This window comes from Schistocerca americana, chromosome 3, assembly GCF_021461395.2.
Source record: "Schistocerca americana isolate TAMUIC-IGC-003095 chromosome 3, iqSchAmer2.1, whole genome shotgun sequence".
Classification (NCBI taxonomy): Eukaryota; Metazoa; Arthropoda; class Insecta; order Orthoptera; family Acrididae; genus Schistocerca; species Schistocerca americana.
The window spans coordinates 477,410,141-477,432,000 of NC_060121.1; the positions used below are offsets into that span (position 1 = coordinate 477,410,141).

General features: G+C 44.5%; 1 protein-coding gene across 1 annotated transcript in view; it reads right to left on the reverse strand.

Moving 5' to 3' along the window:
* The window catches only part of LOC124606161 (dipeptidase 1-like), a 297,352-nt gene extending 278,448 nt beyond the window's left edge, over window positions 1-18,904 (reverse strand). The window contains exons 1-2 of the mRNA XM_047138128.1: window positions 18,797-18,904; window positions 18,654-18,745 (exon numbers count right to left, since the gene is read on the reverse strand). Coding sequence (XP_046994084.1) covers window positions 18,654-18,745; window positions 18,797-18,904 — 200 coding nt within the window. The remainder of the gene's footprint in view (window positions 1-18,653; window positions 18,746-18,796) is intronic.
* Window positions 18,905-21,860: the final 2,956 nt, after the last annotated feature.

Consider the following 21,860-nt stretch of genomic DNA (forward strand, 5'->3'; position numbering starts at 1 on the left):
TTATTTTAATACGCAGTCAGCTTAAAATGCAGACATTAAATATTAGCTTGCTTCTAATACTCGTTTTAGTAAAAATGTGTTAAAATGTATAAATACACACTAAGTCGAAAAGCGACGCACCACGAAGGAATTATCCGACTGGGAGAGAAATCAGTACATGAGATGTACATTTAAAGCCAAAAAAAATTATAGCAGTATCAGGAAAATTGGATGATTTAATCAAGAGAAAGAGCGTCACAAATTGAGAAAGTCAAAAACGCGTCTGGCCCTTATGCAAGCAGTTATTCATCTTGTCATTGATTGGTAGAGTTGTTGGATGTCCTCTTGAGGGATATCGTGGCAAATTCTGTCTGACTGGTGCGATATTACAAAATCCTGAAGTGATTGGAGGTCTCTGACCATAATGCTCCAATCGTTCACTGTTGGGGGAGATCTGGCAACCTTGCTGGTCAAGACAGAGTTTGGCAAGCAAGAAGACAAGCAGTAGAAGTCCTCACCGTGCGCAGAAGGGCATTATCTTGCTGAAATGAAAGCACAGGATGTCTTGCTATGAAGGGCAGCACAACGGTGTGTAGAAAATCGTCGACTTACCGCTGTGTATGAAGGGTTGCAGATGACAATCAGACGGGTACGTCTATGAACGGAAGTAGCACCTTAGACTATCAGTCTTGGTTGTCGGGCCATATGGCAGATGACAATCAGGTTGGTATTCCAGCGCTGTCTCGGGCGTCTCCAGACACGTCTTCGCTGGTCACCGTGGCTCAGTTCGAACCAGGGCTCATCACCAACGACAGTTCTACTCCAGTCAATGAGGTTCTAACCCTCGGTGGTCAGTGAAAATGTGTCTAGAGTCGCCCTGGACAGCCATAAGGCCCGACAACCGGGACTGATGGTCTTGGGTGCCTCTGCGGGACTCTTGCAGCACAGCGGTACGTTCAAGACGTTTATCGCCTCGTTTTGTTGCCCTCCGTGGCAAGCCATCCTGGGTTCACATTCAACAAGATAATGCCCGATCGCCAACGGTAAGAGTTCCTGCTTCTTTGCTTCGTGCTTGCCAAGCCCTATCTTGGCCAACAAAATCGTCGGATCTCTCTCTAATGGAGAATGTTAGAAGCATTGTGGAGAAGATTCTCCAACTAGCTCGGAATTCTGACGATCGAACGTGCCATTTGGCAAGAATTTGGCACGATATCCTTCAGGTGGACCTCCAACATCTCTATCAATCAATGACAAGATGAATAGCTGCTTGTATAAGGGCCAGAAGTGGAACAACTCGTTATTGACTTTCTCAATTAGTGAAGCTGATATTCTTGAGTAATTCAACAATGGTTTTGAAATTTTACATCTACATCTACGTGACTACTCTGCTATTCACAATAAAGTGCCTGGCAGAGGGTTCAATGAACCATCTTCATGCTATCTCTCTTCCGTTCCACTCTCGAACGGCACGCGGGAAAAACGAGCACTTAAATTTTTCCGTGCGAGCCCTGATTACTCTTATTTTATCGCGATGATCATTTCTCCCTATGTAGATAGGTGCCAACAGAATGTTTTTGCCATCGGATGAGAAAACTGGTGATTGAAATTTCATGAGAAGATCTCGTCGCGACAAGAAATGCCTTTGTTTTAATGATTGCCACTCCAATTCACGTATCATGTCTGTGACACATCTCCCCTATTTCGCGATAATACAAAACGAGCTGCCCTTCTTTGTACTTTTTCGATGTCATCCGTCAGTCCCACCTGATGCGGATCCCACACCGCACAGCAGTACTCCATACTCCAGAATAGGGCGGACAAGCGTAGTGTAAGCAGTCTCTTTGGTAGACCTGTTGCACCTTCTAAGTGTTCTGCCAATGAATGGCAGTCTTTGATTTGATCTACCCACAGTATTATCTATGTGATCGTTCCAATTTATTTGTAATTGTAATCCCTAAGTATTTAGTTGAATTTACAACCTTCAGATTTGTGCGACTTATCGCGTAATCGAAGTTTAGCTGATTTCTTTTAGTACTCATGTGAATAACTTCGCACTTTCCTTTATTCAGGGTCGATTGCCACTTTTCGCACCATACAGATATCTTATCTAAATCATTTTGCAAGTCGTTTTGATCAATAATCATTTGTTCATGTGTATACGTACGTCACATCTACCATTTTCGTCCCATTCACATAATTACATCGTGCTGAGTCCTTTGAGTGTCAGGCACATTACAGCTCAAAGATTTTGCTGTCAGATGTGCTGCCTGTTGTACATGCCCCCGCTGACGGGCGTTTGAGAGTTACGTTGTCGTGGCGCACTAGCAAGAGGTCGCCAGGAAAACGCCGAAAGCGCTGTAGGCGAGTGTCTGGCAGCTGATTGGAGGAAAGACAGAGCGATTTGAGAGAACGTGGCCGGCAACGCAAGCAGACCCAGGAGGAGAAGAGTCCCGTGGAGCTCGACGGAGACAGCAGGAGTTGGACTGAAACGATCAACACAAAATGTGGCCGGCTGCAACGCGGACTCGATGGGCTGCGGCTTGCTGACGATGTTTTCCTTCCGGCGTACCGAGGACACAGCAGCTGACAAACAGGGAGGAAGGACGGAGGAGAGATTCCATCACAGCGGTACAGAGCAAAGCATAATAGTTACTTGTGCTCTGGGTACCATAATTGCAGTTGGTGAGCATTGTAGTCTCCAGTGATCTATACATTCAAAATACAGTGTAGTGTTATTTCGCTAGGATCAGTGAAGCTGGGACTTGTATATTCCTCGAAGTGAATATACACTGTGAGACCGTGGGGAGTTTAGATCATATCATGATTATATCGGAGTACTGACTGGTCAGAAATAATAGAAATAATGTGTAGCTCCTCATGGAGGTCTAGTGTGTGCTGTAATATCGCATGGCCGCAAAACTTGGTAGATGTGCTAATTCATTAAATCAGAATTGCTTTACATTGAAAAAAAATTAGTTAAAATTTTGGCTATCAGGTGCAAATCTGGCGTTGTGAATGCAAGGAAGACGTATAGAAACGTTTCCATGTGCTATTGATTAGCAACGGGACGTGGGTAGAAAAAGTCAAACGAGGGACAAAGAGCTAGTGTTGATTTTATTATTAACCATCGCGCATGAGAACAGTGGTTTCCACAGAGTTGCACTCTTCCAGCGCAGGAATCACATGTTGGCGAAGGTGGTCTCGATAACATACAGACGTCACGGTACACCTGACTCGCGCTCTAGGTGTATTCTCTTCAAAAAGAAAGGACCGAGAATAAATGTGCTTCTGAATCCACCCCACACAGTCAAATACAATAGCCCTTCGTGCACAATACGTGGTTTAGCAGTATCCCAAATTTGATAGTTCTGAGTATTCACTGCACCATGCAGTGAAAAATATGTTTCATCACTCCATAGAAAATTGTCCGACCACATGTCATCAACTTCAGTCCGTGCCAGAAACCGAAGAACAAATTCAGAACATTGTTGCAGATCATGAGGATTCAGCTGCTGCCCGTTTGGATCTTGTACAAGTACCAGTGTAATATGGGCCAGTAAACTTCCTTATTGTTCACCATGGGATGGGCAGTTCTCGTGGCACTGAACGAATACTAGCAATACCAGAGGCACCTGCTGCATGGTCAATTACAGCAACAGCAACCTCGTCGATAACTACCACTAGGACAGAACGCCTTCTTCTTCCACGTGCCACACCAAGCTCACCCGTGTTTTTTTAATTTCGCTATCATTTTCCATAAACCATTTAATGACATTGGGCATTTCCTCAGAACTACAAGTCTGCGGTACTTCCTCGATTCAGCACTGCCATTTCAGCCTGTTGACATAAAGCAGATACACTAACAGCGCATGATCTCTCTTCTCGATAGCCATGGTGTCCACTCAAGTTATGGCTTGTAAAATGATAGCTTGGATGTCATACCGTCGTACAAACAGTATACAGCGCCAGATTTTCACATAGTGGCCAAAATTAGAACTAATTTTTTTCCAGTGTAAATCTGTTCTGCATTAACGCATTAGCATATCTACGCAGTTTCGCTGTCGTACGATAGTCACACTGGACCTCTGTGAGTAGCTACACTTTAATTGTAACCACCCGGTATATTTGCATAGCAAGGCCTAGTGCGATATGAGTGTATCATTATTGTTCTTAAATTTGAAAAAATGGCAAGGTTGGTTGTGAGAGAACTGTGTTTTACTGGTACGATCTTGTGCTCTTATTGCTTGTTTATTCACTTTCTTTATGAATTCTGTAGTAGATTGTACATCTGTTTCGATTGTGTTCTCCTGTATATTGTCTGATATATGGTCGAGGTGTTTGTCTCAGTCGGCTGTAGATTTTTCCAGTGCGCTATTCTGCTTGTTACTATTTTATTTTAGTGCCTCCTTATAAAGCAAATCGACGGCAGAATCAGAATTGATTTTATTTGTATAATGTATACATTAATCTTACAATAATTTTTTATTGTACGTTTTTATCTATCTTTTTCTGAAACCTTACTACTTTGTTATTGTAGGGTGAGTTATTCCAGTTTCTCGTGTCAGTTGTTACGAGCGGTTGTCTTCAGAGGTTGAGTGCAAAGGACTCATATGTTCGTTTATGCATGCGCACTGGTACTGAAAACTCTTATTTAACAAGCTAAAGGTTAATTAAAAGTCAACACTGGTGCAACCCCCAACCAAACTCAGCTCCCACCCAAATTCTGCTCCGCACAAGCTTCTTCAGCCAAAAAATTACGTGAGTTCTATAGCTCGAAAGAACCACGAGCGGGTAATCTTAAGTTCCATAATTTATAGTTTTGTTTCATATTTAAATAATAATGTAAACAGAAAAGGTATTTTAATGTACCAAAATTGACGATAAAATAGACACACTGAAGGGAAGCTAGTGACAATGTAATAAATTGCCAAACATCAGAATCATGGTTCATGATGGATGTAGAGTATATATTATTACCACTAACTTTCAAATCGCGCAATGATCACCATTCAAAGATAAGGGAAATTAGAGTTCGTACTGAGACGTTCAGACAGTTGTTTTTCCCTCACGCGATCCGCGAGTGGAACAGAGGGTGGGAAATATGACTTTGGCGCGAATAGTGCCCTTCACCACACACCGCTTGGTGGCTAGCGTTGTATATATGTAGATGTAGATGTGGATGACTTTCAGAGTTGTACCCTAAACCGATCACAGTTCTTTGTTATGGAGCCCAATTAATATCTCAAACCAGAGACTCCGACGATTCTACGACGATTCATTGTGCTGATATCCAGACTTTCGTTATAGGGTGAAGAATTGTAGAGCCTCTCAAAAAGCTAGGCGGATGCCACAAAGAGCAAGTGGTTGGATTGGCGAAAGAGCCTGGTCAGTCTCAAAGAGGTCAGAAAGAGAAAATACTAACGTGATATTACGTGCAGGAGCGCCAATGGTAAGATCCTAGACTTATCCACATTTCCCACACAGTACAGGGTACTAGGAAAAAAATATGGCTGAACCAGAAGTGGAGAGCAGTAATGACGTGAAAGTACTTCACCAGGACAATGAACTGCTCCTGCATCGATCAGGCACAATAACGTCATAGTGAGGGATGCGGTGGTCAGCCAAACGTCCAGGCACCACTGTGATAAAAGAAGCATTCAGAGAGAAAGAGCACTTATTCAGGACGCTGACTAAACGAAAGACGGCAGGCAGCATCCCTAAAAACCAAACTTGTAAAATTTTACAGCTTTGGCATGGTTTATGCAGAAGCTGACTAAACCAGGAAATTGGAAGTGATCACCACCCAATGGCGATGCCCTACCATCCAAATTCCTACGAGTTCTGAGGTGGGAGTCATGTAATTGGAGAAATAGGTAACTAACTCACTATATACCCCCTCGCCTGCCCTGATAGCAGACAGTCATTCTCAAATGTTCGTCATAACCAGCAGTATCAACGCCTGTAGCAGGTCATGCAATCGGGTTTACATGAGCTGATGACTACAAGATGGAAACCACTTGCGAATACAAGATGACACAGCCATCCGACATCCAGTGTCTGCAAACACCCAACTGAGCTATGCATACAGCGAACTTGGTGTCTTTGCTCCACTGCGTCACCTGCTGGGTGACTACCTGCTGTTGCCAGTCACCTACTAGGTGCGCCATGAGTTCGAACCTGAGACAACTTGCTGCTCAGCTACAATATCACTGACATCTAGCGTGTGTGTCCTATATCGCCACAAATTTATGTGATTATTTCGGTCATGCAGGGTTCCGCATTTTAAACACCACATATCCTAGTGTGTTTTACATGCGGCCATGAACCAGTCCGCATTTTAAACACCATATATCCCAGTGTGTTTTACATGTGGGCATGAACCAGATGAGTGATGAGGAGCTACAAAGATCACCCTTGACGATAGTGTGGTTCATGTGTCAAGCTTCTCCAGCTCCCTGCACGTAAGCAGCTGTGTCTTCCCACAGGTGTTGCCTTCCAGGTAGGTGAAACGCTGCCGCCGACATCTGCACATCCTCGGCCACCTACGTCACCGAGGCCAACGGCCTTCTCTCTGAGTGCAGGTCAGTCCTTGTAATCGACGTGAATAAGGAACTGTTACAACCAGGGCTGTTTTACTTACGGTTCGTTGTATGATTCCAGTCAGCATCACCCTACGTCCAGGTTGGTAGATGGCAGTCCATCTTGATTAGCCATGAGCCGATTCACCTGCCACCATACAGGTAACGCCCAAATCCCACCATTTTGGCTTCAGAAGTGGTCGCTGCGACGTTGACAACCGTGTCCATCTAGGAGGAACTAGGTTTTTACACCTCTGCATTTTGGTGTCAGAAGTTATTCAAATTCAGCAGCTGCCATTCGTCGAGAGGGTACTCCAGCTGCGACGTCACTGCCAGCTCTGGTTCGCAGCTTCGACGATACGAGTGTGGTGAGTGGACTTGTTTTTTCTGGCCTCTTCTGTCCCTGTGCGTGAAAGTGGTAGGGGGAATAGATTGAAATGGGAATCTGCAAGTGCAGCTTCTGAAAGGACCTGCGGATTTGGCTCAGCTTGAGGGTAATGCAAGAGATGATGCTTTATGGACAGTGAGATGCAAGTAGTGCAATTTACCTTTTAACTTAGTCAGTGCCTGTCATACATAGTACGTGACAGTGCTACAGGCATGACGGGCATTAGATTCGTGGTGGCGTATGATTTATCGGAAGAATTGGGGGCATTTCCTTTTGTTATATTTGAATGCCTGTAGTGACTGTTCATATCTTCTTGTGTGTGCTTTGTTGTATTTTATTTCATAGGGGGTACAGCTTGTATATGTGACGTGCGAGTAGTTGTATTTGTACAGCCGTATGAGGAAACTAAATGCAAATAGTGTTTTGAGAATTGTAAGAAAATTATATCAGTTTATAGAATTTGGAATGGCAATATACTCGAATCTTGTTGTGTCTGGGAGGTATGGCTTATTGTTGTGAAGCAAGGCAGTAAGCATAATCAGCCATTCAGGTGGAAAGATTAGTAAGAAGTGTTGTGTTAGTAGTATATTTAAAGATCCTCTTCGTCATTCTGTTTAGTTCTCTTGTCATTTGTTTTTTGCGTAAGTGACGGAGGGTCAACCATGCCGTTTTCAGTACCACATGGGGCTACTCTGGACGAAATATTACAAACTTTTGTAGCTAAAGTAGCACAATTGCAATCAGGCAGTGCAAATATGTCTAATAAAATATATTCTTTGTGAGCTGGCTAGGTAGATATGCGAGAGAAAATAACATAGCTTTGCAGAGTAGAATTATTCCGAGGTAAGTACAGAAGAGGCCATAAGAACGTGATGAGCTGTGTGATCATCCGCCAGTAAGATATACTAGCTTTGTGAAAAGTATTCGGTGAAATCATTTGTTGTTAAATAAATTGCTAAGGAATTTGTTAGGAAGATTTAGTTTCATGATTTTGTTTTATTATTTGGTTATGTGATGATTCAAAATAGCATCTAAATCAATAGACAGCTAATGTGGTTTACGCTAAATTACAATAAGGAAAAGTGAAGAATATTGTATTTTTTATGTCAACCTGTGATTCGTTCGTCCAAGAATGTAAATAGGCCACATTCTGGGGTCCAGATTTCTGAAAGGAGTGAGGAATGATCTCCCATGACTTCACTGTGGTGATAAACTGTTAGTGTGTAGATCAGCAGAATGATGTCACACAGAGGGAAGCGGCACATACTGTCAAAGTCGCAGTTTGGATTTCTAAAGAGCTCTGATATTGAGAAAGCTATCTACACTTACAGTGAAAACTTATTATTCATTAGACAAAAAATTGCAGACAACTGGCATATTTTGTGATCTGTCAAAGGCATTTGACTGTGTAAATCACAATATACTTTTAAGTAAATTAGAATATTATGGTGTAACTGGAAATGCTGCAAACTGGTTCAAATGTTATATCTCTGGCAGGAAACAAAGGGTGTTATTAGGGAAGAGACATGTATTAAGGTATGAGGCGTCATTCAACTAGGAACTAATTATATATGTGGTCCCACAAGGCTCCATCTTACTGCCCTTTCTTTCTCTTGTGTATATCAACGTCCTTTCATCAGTAACATTACCAAATGCCAAGTTTGTTTTGTTTGCCGATGATATAAACATTACAATAAATAGAAAATCAAGTACAGTCTTAAAAAGATCGACTAGTAAAATATTTGTGGTCATTAATCTCTAGTTCGTATCCAATTATTTGTCACAAAACTTTAAAATAAAAACACACTACATGCAGTTCAGAACATGTAAGGAGTGTCCCACGAATATATGCCTAACATATAATTATAAGCAGTCAGAAGAAGTGGACAGTGTTAAATTCATATCACTTTTTCAAACGAACAGCTCAGTTCATGAAATCATTACTAAAAATAAGGATAATCTTCACAAGGGTTTAAAGTCGCTTACTCTTGTACAAAAATGTGTGCATTATTCAGGAACACACATTTTCAATAACTTGCCAGCAACCATAAAACGCAAATTCAGTTTAAGAGAAGCCTAAAGGATTTATTGGTGGCCACCTTCTTCTTTCTCAGTAGAACCAACTAATTTTGTATATATAAAGTACAATCTAACTTCTGCACCATTTCAGTGCAGTAATGTGTTCATTGTAAATAAGTATTGTAGTAGTTCTATTATATGTTTATTACTTTAAAAATAAAATAAATACACATTTTTATATTTTAAATTCAGTGCATTAATACGATCATAGTAAATCAGTGTTGTAAAATGATCCTTTCATATAGTGTTCATAAAAAAGTGTTACCTATTCCTTCTGCCTTATTTGATCTTAAGTCATCCAAAGGTCTCTTAAATTCTGATTCTAATTCTGGATCCCCTATCTCTTCTAAATCGACTTCTGTTTCTTCTTCTATCACATGAGACAAAATTTCCTTCTCATAGACGCCTTTACTTACTCTTTCCATCCATCCGCTCTCTCCTCTGTATTTAACAGTGTGATTCCCGTTGCACTCTTAATACCCTTGCTTTAAATTTTACTAAAGATTGTTTTGACTTTCCTGTACGCCAAGTCAGTCCCTCTGACATTCATTCCTTTTTCGATTTCTTCACATTTTTCATGGAGCCATTTCGTCTAGGATTCCTTGCACTTTCTATTTATTTCATTTTTCAGCGACTTGTAATTCTGTATTCCTGAATTTTCCTGAATATTTCTGTACTTACTTCTTTCTTCAGTCAGTTGAAGTATTTCTTCTATTACCCATGGTTTCTTCGCAGTTACCTTCTTTGTATCTATGTTTTTCTATCCAACTGCTGTGATTGCCCTTTTTAGAAATTTCCATTCCTCTTCAACTGTACTGCCTCCTGAGCTATTTCTTATTGCTGTATCTATACGCTTCGAGAACTTCAAGCGTAACTAGTCATTCTTTAGTACTTCCGTATCCCATTTCTTTGCGTATTGATTCTTCATGACTAAGTCTTAAACTTCAGTCTACTCTTCATCACTACTATATTGTGATCTGAGTCTATATCTGCTCCTGGGTATGCTTTACAATTCAGTATCTGATTTCGGAATCTCTGTCTGACCATGACGCCATTCTAACTGAAATCTTCACGTATCACCCGGCCTTTTCCAGGGATACGTCCTCCTTTTGTGATTCTATAACAGATTATTCGCTATTGCTAGTTGAAATTTATTGTAAAACTCAATTAGTCTTTCTCCTCTCTCATTCCTTGTCCCAAGCCCATATTCTCCTGTAACCTTTTCTTCTGTTTCTTCCCCTACAACTACATTTCAGTCCCCCATGACGATTATATGTTCATCTCCCTTTACATACTGTAATACCTTTCAGTATCCTCACATACATTCTCATCTTCAACTTGTGACGTCGGTGAGAATATCTGAACCATCGCTGTCGGTGTTGGTTTGCTCTAGATTCTGATAAGAACAACTCTATCACTGAACTGTTCACAGTAACACGCCCACTGCCCTACCATTCTGTTCATAAAGAATCCTACTCCTGTTGTCCCATTTTCTGCTGCTGTTGATGTTACCCTACACTCATTTGACCAGCAATCCTTGACTTCTTCCCATTTCACTTCACTGACCCCTACTTTATCTAGAGTGAGCCTTTGCCTTTACAGATTCTATACCTTCCCTACCACATTCAAGTTTCTGACATTCCACGCCCCGACTTGTGGAACGTTATCTTTTAGATGATTATTCAATAGTTTTCTCATGCTAACCTCCCCCTTGGCAGTCCTCTCCCGGAGATCCGAATGGGGGACTGTTCTGGAATTTTTTGGCATTGAAGAGATCATGAGACTTTTTCAATTACAAGCCACGTGTCCTGTGGATATACGTTACGTGTCTTTAATACAGTAGTTTCCACTGCCTTCTGCATCCTCATGCCGTTGATCATTGCTGATTCTTCCGCCTTTAGGGACAGTTTCCCAACCCAAGGACAAGAGAGTGTCCTGTACCTCTGTCCGCTCCTCCGCTCTCTTTGACAAGGCCGTTGGCGGAATGAGGTCGACTTCTTATGCCGGAAGTCTTCGGCCGCTAATGCTGATTATTAGTCAATATTTAAGCAGTTGGAGGTTTCGACACACGACCGAGGACGTTTCATGATTACTAATCAAAGACGTTATCGTTAGACTACGGGTGCAGAACTACAGGAGACGAAGTGTTCATATAGCAGTTCCCTTCAAAATGGCTGATTGGGACCTTGTTGAGATAGTCCTTCGTTCACTGACACCTGCAATTCCTGTCGAGTTTGAAATACCTGCATACTGTCGCTGACAGTGTGCGACACTCGTCTCCACTTCCTATCCGTGAATACCTTTTTAGCACCATTGTTTTTACGCAGCGTTACGTAGCTCACACTGGCATACCATTCTTTTAGAGACGTTGGACAGTCCACGTTGATACATCTGTAAGTCGGGCAACTTCATTCAAGAGCACTTCCAAACGCGGGAGCTGCTTTCGTGTATTCCATGTCGATCTGTCTTACTGCACTGATTCCACAGCACACACATAGCACTCCTTTGTCGTGAGTCAGGAGTGAACGGTTGTATGACAGTTCGGTACCAGTTCTGTACCGTTGCGGCGTTCCTGCCACATTGCGCGGGTCACAATTTGATGTCCGTATAGAACCCTATTCGGCGTTGTAGTTGTATTTGCTGGTAGAGAAAAAGAGAATACGCACTCAACTAATGAAAATGGCCTCGGCATCTGGACCTGTAATGTTTGAAAAGTGTGACAGTAAGGACTTAGTCCTTGGGCGACGGCAGATAGGAGGAATTCCCGTATCAAAATTTACGGAAAGATATTTTATATAGGACTTGGTAGAAAAACAATTGAACAGTGTTGGAGTCTTTAACAATGACGCTTTATAACTGCAGTTATCTTTATTACAATTTCACTTTCAAAAAGTAGTAAGTAAATAGTTTACTATAACTGTTATTGGCGATCCCTAAATATGCAAGCAGGAAACGGTTAAGTGTAGTCATCAAACAATCTCTTTGATGTGTACACAATATCACTCAGTCTACTTCGGTGATCGGTAGCGTGAACATGTCATTCTGGATCAAATGGGTCAGATAGGTTACTGTAGGTGAATGTGATACAAATGACAAACTTGCCTCGGGAAAAGTTGATTTGATATGAAAAAATTCGAAAGAAAAGACAGTGAAGTTACGTTTAATACACTGGATGAAAAAAAAGAATCATCCAGAAGACATAGTCGGTCATCAACCAAACTTCGTACACACACACAAACACACACATATACGCATACACACTCCACGGGAAAGTATGTAGAGTTTCAACACTCTGTAACATTTAGAACGATCACCAGTGTTCAAATGGCTCTAAGCACTATGGAACTTGAGGTCATCAGTGCCCTAGACTTAGAACTACTTAAGGCTAAACAACCTAAGGACATCAAACACATCCATGCCCGAGGCAGGATTCGAACCTGTGACCGTAGCAGCAGCGCGCTTCCGGACTGAAGCGCCTAGAACCGCTCGGCCACAGCTGCCGACAATCACCAGGCTTGGCAGTTTATAAACCAAGAGGTGTGAAATGATTCAGATGTTGAATGACTACTGTAAAGGACACTACGATGCCACGTACCCGTGTGAGACAAAGTTATCAGCCTCTGACCAAGTTTGAAACGGGCTTCATTTTTTTTTTTTTTTTTTTTTTTTTTTTTTTTTTTTTTTTTTTTTTTGTGGTTTTAGGGCGCACAACTACGGGCTTCATTGTGGGCCTCCATTTGACCAGCTGGTCGATTTGCGCAGTATCCGTATATGTGGAGCGTTCGGATATGAAAATGGCACGATGGACTGCATGGGAAGGCGTGGACACAAATACTCGTAATCAAGGTCCCGGTCGACAACATCTGACCACAACACGACGTGATCGTCGAATTATGCACGAAGCATATCGTAACTTCCTGACATAAATGAGCATCGTCGAAGAACGAGCAATGGACTCCCTGCAAGTTCTGTGTCTACGCTGCAACGCTGGTCAGTGACTAGCAGCGGCTGGACTAGGAAATTACTGCCCCATGCGTGGAGTATCGTTAACATCACATCAAAAACGGTTATTTTTGGAGTGATGCCATGGACAGATGACATGGGAGTCATGGACGGATTGTGAGCGGCGTCGTGTTGTGTTCAACGGTGAATTCGCGGTTCCCCACTAACGCAGATGACCATAGCCGGCGTGTGTGGTGGCGACCTGGGCAGAGGTGCCATTCTTTCAATGTTTTAGACAGGCGCAGCGGTGTTACTCGTGGTGTCATGCTTTTGAGGAGCCATTGGGTGTTACTTCAGATCTTTGCTGGTTATCACTGACGGAAATCTGACGGCACCATGGTACGTAAAGAACATTCTACTTCCTCGTGTGTTACCTCTCATGCGAAAATATTGAGGTAAAATTTTTCAACGCCACAATGCTTGGCATCACTCCGTACGTGTCTGTATGAACTGTCATCGTCGTGTAGAGGTGCTCTCATGTTCAGCAAGATTCCCAGATCTGTTCCCAATCGAATATATAGCGTGTGGACAAAAATATGGAAACAACAGTTGAAACAGCTTCCGTACATTTCGGAATGGATAAATACAGGACCTGCACGGGTTTTCAAGGAAAACCTTCTTCCTGCAAAATACTGCTAAGTTCAGCTAATGGAGATGGATAGCGATCACTCACCCTTTTCTTCACAGTAGACCACAAACATTCAATAATATTGATATCTGATAGTGTGGTGGCCAGGGAAGATGCAATAATTCATCCTCGTTCTCACATTACTATTTCTGAACGATGCGAGCTGTGTTAACAGGTGTACTGGCTTCTTGGAACACGGAATCACCACTTGGGAAGAAATATTGTCCACGTCGTAGTCCTCTTCAACGACCGTTTCTCACGATCACTCAACACTCGCTTACGTCCGCGTTGTGTCTTAGCGGATGATGTTTTCCCATTTTCCCTTTATGTAGTATAAATCTCCTCTACGGTGACTCTTCAAATATCGAACACTTCGGCTACCTTCGTTACCGAAACACCCCCCTACGAGCACCAAAAATGATGCCAAATTCAAATTCACCTAGCTCCGGCACATTTCATTCACAACTACTTTTCTTCTTTTGTTCACGACTGCCACTTGCAATGCATTGATGACATTGCACAAGTACTGTTCGTGGTCAGATGCAACCATACTACCTGCAGGCTTGGCTATCATCTGCATTTAAGATAAGCTTGCATTTCTCATATTGTTTCCAACTTTTTGTCCAACTCTTGTATGCAGGATCAGCTCGGACTTCAACTCCGTCGCAGCGCCAGTATTGAGAATATCAGGGACCAGTCACAATAGTTGTGGGGCTTGCCTCAGGAGAGCATACAACAGCTTTATGAGACCTTTCCCAACCGAATCAGTGCACCCGACCAGTGCAGAAGGACTGTACCGTTATACTGGCAAGTCCTTTGTAAATTTGACTGAATTTTGTAATCACTTAAATAACATCACATACCCTCTCTACCCGTGATATTTTATTTCGCTTCCTTCTCCCTTTCTGGGTGCTTCAATTTTTTTGTCAGACACTATATTCGCCTTCCTCGAGACAGTACGATTGGATCTCGCTTCCATTTCATTGGTTTGTGGATTTCTTCTAGCTCTCGCATAACACTGATTTTGCCATATCGCCAGATATAAGTGTTATTTCAGTTGGACAAATAGATAAGAAATTGGAAATTTGTGGTAAGGTCTTATTGGTCCAAACCTCTGAGGTCAACGGTCCCTAAGCTTACACACTACTGAATCTAACTTACGCTAAGGACAACACAGACCCATGCCCGAGGGAGGACTCGAATCTCCGACAGGGGTACCCGCGCGGACCGTGACAAGGCGTCCCAGAGCGCTCGGCTACACCGCGCGGCCAAATAGATAAGATGCCATCCCTTTCTTTTCTGAACTCTTGAAACATTATTTTAGTGACAGAAGTAGCAATCCAGAAACCCACTGTGAACACTCACCGTTAAAAATAACTATGTTAGAAGCCGCAATGTATGGAGAAGAATACGAACGGCGACGAAGAGACAGCTTTAGAAGATATGAGCCTTCTCGAACAATTAGCGAAATACTAAGTGCAGTGTAAAAGATTTACTGTGGTAGCTCATCCATCGTAGCCCTTCATATCGAACTTCACGAAAGGACAAAATATAGTGTTGGCGTATACTAACTAATGAACGTATCCGAAGACTCCTATGTAATACGTAAGTGACCACTGGATGTGACGTGAGAGTGTTGTGCTGTCAGCAGAGAGACAATAACAGCAAAAAGTGTCGCTGTGGAAAGCTCAGTGACTTCGAACTTGCACCAGTCATTGGATGTCACCTGAGTGTCAAATCCCTCAACGACTTTTCAGAGCTTCTAAAGCTGTCCAAGTCGTCCGTTGGTGTGATCATGAAGTGACAACGAGAAAGAAAACCACAGCTAAACTACGATCCGTCTGACCTGATATACTGACGGGCAGGGACTGTCGAGCATTGTCAAGAGTAGTTCTAAAAAATCTGCGTAAGGAACTACTCGTCATATGCATAGTGCCACAAGCATTCTAGATGGCACAATGCGCGCACGTGGTTAAAACAAAATTGTACAACGGTCTAGCAGTTCCCCATAAGCCATACGTTTCTGTAGCAGATACCAAGCGATGACTCACGTGGTGTAAACAGTAACACCAGTTGACGGAGGATGACTTGAAACGAGTTATTTGGAGTGCTGAATCACGCTGTATCCTGTCGCAGTCAACTGGAAGGGTTTGGCATTGGCCAGTTCCTGGAGCTCTTTACCTGGCATTGTGTGTAGTGCCAACACTGACGTAAGCAGCGGGTGGTCTTACGATAGGGCGATATTTTTCGTGGTTACTATGTGCTCCTGTTAATGTGTTTCAGAAAACGCTAAATGCGTAGGAATATGAACACATTTTACACCATTGTGTCCTGTATACGGTAGTGTAACAGTTCCGAGACCAAGATTATATCATCGCGGTAATGCGCCCTGTCCTAAATCCGTATGAGGTACTGATTTGTGGGCAATAATGTTCAAATGGTTCAAATGGCTCTGAGTACTACGGGACTTAAGATCTGAGGTCATCAGTCCCTTAGAACTACTTAAACCTAACTAACCTAATTACATCACACACATACATGCCCGAGGCAGGATTCGAACCTGCGACCGTAACAGCAGCGCGGTTCTGGAATGAAGCGCCTAGAACCGCTCGGCCACAGCAGCCGGCAGGTAATAATATTCCTGAAATAAACTGTCTTCCCAAGTTTGCCAAGAGTTCCTACCTGAACACAATGAAGCACCTTTGTGATGGGGTAGAACGTTGACTTCGCTCCAGACACCTCTTGCAACGCGGATCACAGCGAGACCTGCGGAAGAGTCACTGAGGTTCTGGAAGGTACGGAAAGGCATGTGTATCCATGCCAAATCTAGCACCATGACCAGCTAAGAAGCTAGGTTTGTAGGCTGAAGATGGATGTCGCGAAAATCCCGATCGAAGTGGTCCCGTAGATTCTCGATTGGATTTTAATCCCGGGAGTTTGGTGGCCTGGGGAGTGCGTTAAACGTATTCTGGTACTCTCCAAACAATGTACATGCATGTGAGCTATGTGACAAGTTGCATTGTCCTGCTGGTAGATGCATTATGCCGAGAAAAACAAACTGCATGTAGGAATGGGCGTGGTCACCAAGGATACACATTTGTTTTGCTCAACTGCGCCTTCCAGAAAGACACGAGATCAACTAGGAAATGCCATGAAAATATACCTCAGACCACAGCGCTTCTTCCTCCGGCGAGGATCCAGCTCCTGATTTTTGTAGGGTGCTTTCAGACATTTCAACCGGTACACGCCAACTGCCTTGGTCCGACGCAGCACACAATGTAATTCGTCTCTAAAGGCCGCTGTCACCATTCAGTGGTCGTCCAGTTACTGTATTGCGGTGCAAATTACAGCCTTCTTGGTCAATGAACAGCATTCGGCATGGGTGTATGAAACAGGCATCTGGTGGAGAGGCTCATACGAAGTAACGTTCACAGAATGACAGTTGAGGGCACACTGTTGCTAATCTCTTGGCTACTCTGGGTGGTCCGTTGGTCCTTAAAAATGTCATTAGCCGTCGTTCATCCCTATCATCTATGGCCTCTGGTGCCGCACATTTGCCTAAGGGTTAGTTTTTTTTTATTTTAATACCTTACATAAGGTAGGCTGGCAGCAGCATACTACGCTGCTCTTCAGCCACAAGTTTTACAAAGAAAATACAATGGAGACACAGAAGATACAGAACAAAGTGGGGGGCAAAAAACAGTGGACACAGAAACAGATAACACAAAGCCGTCCACACTCGTCGAAAAGCCGGCCAGAGTGGCCGAGCGGTTCTGGGCGCTACAGTCTGGAACCGCGCGACCGCTACGGTCGCAGGTTCGAATCCTGCCTCGGGCATGGATGTGTGTGATGTCCTTAGATTAGTTAGGTTTAAGTAGTTCTAAGTTCTAGGGAACTGATGACCTCAGAAGTTAAGTCCCATAGTGCTCAGAGCCATTTGAACCATTTTTGAACTGTCAGCACTGCGCACAAACACTGACAACTTAGACACTACAGGTGAACGAAGGAGCGTGACAGCAAAAAACACTAAACCACAAACACGATGACACACACACGAGAAACTGATGGCGATGATCTCCGGCGCGCGAATGTCCACTTAACGTGAACGAGTCTGGGGACCTGGCAAGAGGGGAAGAAGTGGGTGGGGGAGGGGGAGGGGAGAGCAAAGATGCCAATGGCAGAGGATATGGTAGGAGGAATGAAGGTATGGGGGTAGGTTAAGCTCGGGGGAGGAGTGGAGAGAAAGGGAGGAGGGAGGGAAGGGGGAGAGAATGGAGAGAGGGTGCCCATAGGAACAAACACAGGAAGAGGTAGGGAGTATCAAAGTTGGTAGGAGGGGTAGATGGAGGGGAGGAGGGCATCATCAGGGAGGGGGAGGTGGTGGAAGCCACCTTGGGAGAGGGTATGGAGAGTGGAGAGATGGAGAGCAGGTGGGACGTGGAAATACAGACGCGGCAGCAGACAGGGGCGGGAGAGGATGAGACAGACAAGCGGTTGAGGAGGATCGAGTTTACGGGAGGTGTAGAGGATTGAGGGTTAGTTTGCACCATTATGTACCATGTAAAGTATAATATAACGACGTCGGCTCGAGACAGTTAACAATCTTAGCTGTTTCGGAAATGCTTCCATTCTTGCTCCGAAAGCCAATGGTTCGACGTGAGGTAAATCGATCCATTTCCACATTGTGGCAACGACTGCACCGTTTTCCGCATCTCTCCGACACGATTTGTATATCTTACACCGCGAGTGCTACCACCTACCGTTTGTGAGCGGTTACTGCACTTTGACGTCGAGCATTGGTCACGTTAATATAATTGGCCTGTGTATGATGCAGTACTGAATCGGAGCAAGAAGAGCCCTGTTTCCATATTTCTCAGTAGAAGAGACTAGGTGGGAATCTCGGCAGCGCTCCGAACCGAGCAGTTTGCTCGTTTAAGGGTGTCTCTAATACTATGCCCGGCGAGCTCAGTTGCTGGCTGCTGCAGTGGGAGTTACGCACCCGTCGATGAGCGGCGTCTCTGCGAGGGCGTCGCGCACGAGCTGGCGGCGCTGCGCGTCGGTCGTGATGGGCTCCTCCGCCCCCGCCGCCGCCTCGCCCACCACCTCGTCGCCGCTGACCGCTCGCTCAGCGGGGGCTGCGGCGCTGGGGGCAGCCGGCACGCTGTGCCCGGCGCCCGTGGCCAGCAGCGACACGGCCACCACCAGAACCAGCGCGAGCGGCGCCTCCGTGGTGGGCCGCCTCGGCCGCATCCCTGTGCAGGCAACAAAGAGTTTTGTGGAGTTCACACCGCCGTTATCCTGTGCCCCTGGAAAACTGCTTCCCCTTGGGGAGATGTACTCGCAATTGCGAATATTGCAAGTAGGCTGTTTAGGTTTTTATATTGGTAACGCCACGTACCGCACTGTATGAAAATCACTGGCTGTGCTGTGTGCAGTCTGTGGCTGGGTGGCATTATTGTAATATTCGCTATTGTAGTGTTGGGCTGTTGGCTGTTAACAGCGCGTAGCGTTGCGCAGTTGGAGGTGAGCCGCCAGCAGTGGTGGATGTGGGGAGAGAGATGGCGGAATTTTGAGAGCGGACGATCTGGATGTGTGTCCATCAGAAAGAGTAAATTTGTAATACTGGATACAATGAACTGCTATATATATTATGACTTTTGAACACTATTAAGGTAAATACATTGTTTGTTCTCTATCAATATCTTTCATTTGCTAACTATGCCTATCAGTAGTTAGTGCCTTCAGTAGTTTGAATCTTTTATTTAGCTGGCAATAGTGGCGCTCGCTGTATTGAGTAGTTAGAGTAACGAAGATTTTTGTGAGGTAAGTGATTTGTGTAAGGTATAGGTTAATGTTAGTCAGGGCCATTCTTTTGTAGGGATTATTGAAAGTCAGATTGCGTTGCGCTAAAAAACATTGCGTGTCAGTTTAAGCACAGTCATGTATAATTTTTCTAAGGGGACGTTCCATATGTCGACCCTTAGCCGAGGATACCTCACTGGAATCTTCTGATTTTTTCTTGTAGTTTGTGTAATTAGTGTAGCTATTGTTTATTGCTAGCGCGTAATTATAGAGAGAATTTCCTTTGTAGTTGTAGTTTTTCATTGTTGTGCAGTAAAACAGTTGTGGCATGCATGTAGTTTTGCACCAAGTATTTCGCAGCTGCGCTTGTAATTAACTAGATATTACACTCCTGGAAATTGAAATAAGAACACCGTGAATTCATTGTCCCAGGAAGGGGAAACTTTATTGACACATTCCTGGGGTCAGATACATCACATGATCACACTGACAGAACCACAGGCACATAGACACAGGCAACAGAGCATGCACAATGTCGGCACTAGTACAGTGTATATCCACCTTTCGCAGCAATGCAGGCTGCTATTCTCCCATGGAGACGATCGTAGAGATGCTGGATGTAGTCCTGTGGAACGGCTTGCCATGCCATTTCCACCTGGCGCCTCAGTTGGACCAGCGTTCGTGCTGGACGTGCAGACCGCGTGAGACGACGCTTCATCCAGTCCCAAACATGCTCAATGGGGGACAGATCCGGAGATCTTGCTGGCCAGGGTAGTTGACTTACACCTTCTAGAGCACGTTGGGTGGCACGGGATACATGCGGACGTGCATTGTCCTGTTGGAACAGCAAGTTCCCTTGCCGGTCTAGGAATGGTAGAACGATGGGTTCGATGACGGTTTGGATGTACCGTGCACTATTCAGTGTCCCCTCGACGATCACCAGTGGTGTACGGCCAGTGTAGGAGATCGCTCCCCACACCATGATGCCGGGTGTTGGCCCTGTGTGCCTCGGTCGTATGCAGTCCTGATTGTGGCGCTCACTTGCACGGCGCCAAACACGCATACGACCATCATTGGCACCAAGGCAGAAGCGACTCTCGTCGCTGAAGACGACACGTCTCCATTCGTCCCTCCATTCACGCCTGTCGCGACACCACTGGAGGCGGGCTGCACGATGTTGGGGCGTGAGCGGAAGACGGCCTAACGGTGTGCGGGACCGTAGCCCAGCTTCATGGAGACGGTTGCGAATGGTCCTCGCCGATACCCCAGGAGCAACAGTGTCCCTAATTTGCTGGGAAGTGACGGTGCGGTCCCCTACGGCACTGCGTAGGATCCTACGGTCTTGGCGTGCATCCGTGCGTCGCTGCGGTCCGGTCCCAGGTCGACGGGCACGTGCACCTTCCGCCGACCACTGGCGACAACATCGAACAACATCGATGTACTGTGGAGACCTCACGCCCCACGTGTTGAGCAATTCGGCGGTACGTCCACCCGGCCTCCCGCATGCCCACTATACGCCCTCGCTCAAAGTCCGTCAACTGCACATACGGTTCACGTCCACGCTGTCGCGGCATGCTACCAGTGTTAAAGACTGCGATGGAGCTCCGTATGCCACGGCAAACTGGCTGACACTGACGGCGGCGGTGCACAAATGCTGCGCAGCTAGCGCCATTCGACGGCCAACACCGCGGTTCCTGGTGTGTCCGCTGTGCCGTGCGTGTGATCATTGCCTGTACAGCCCTCTCGCAGTGTCCGGAGCAAGTATGGTGAGTCTGACACACCGGTGTCAATGTGTTCTTTTTTCCATTTCCAGGAGTGTATTTTCAGCGCTATGCTAATGTTTTTTCTTATTTTGCTCTTCAAATTATGCTTTTCAGTGTTATCATGTGAAATGTTGTGACAATAATGGCGTGTGAAAAACGTAATACTAGGCACCAAAGTAAACTAAGAAATGACAGTGAAGACGAAAGCAGTGTGTTAGCGCCACCGTGTAATGAATTAACTAATGTTCAAAGTAGTAATTTGGTAATTGTGCATAGGGAAATGGAGCAGGCTACAAATAATGGTGTAGACAGTGAAACAATTAGTGAACAGGGAAGCATTATCGATCGATCGGTCGGCAACAGCTCGCCTCAGGAATCCGAAATGACAAATACTGTAAATTCAGGTTTTGCGTCCTCACCGTTTTCTCAAATAAGTCAAGACACATTTTCTGCTTTTCAAAATACGAATATTGCCAGTTCAAATGCACTGCCGAATAGCACTGAGGAACATGTTTCAGACACCAGTACATTTTTATTACAGTTAATGCAACAAATGGGACAAAGGTTACGAGAGTTAGACAAAACGCTTGAACAAAATCAGAAACAAATGAGACAAAAATCTTCAAAAGTTAGACACCTTG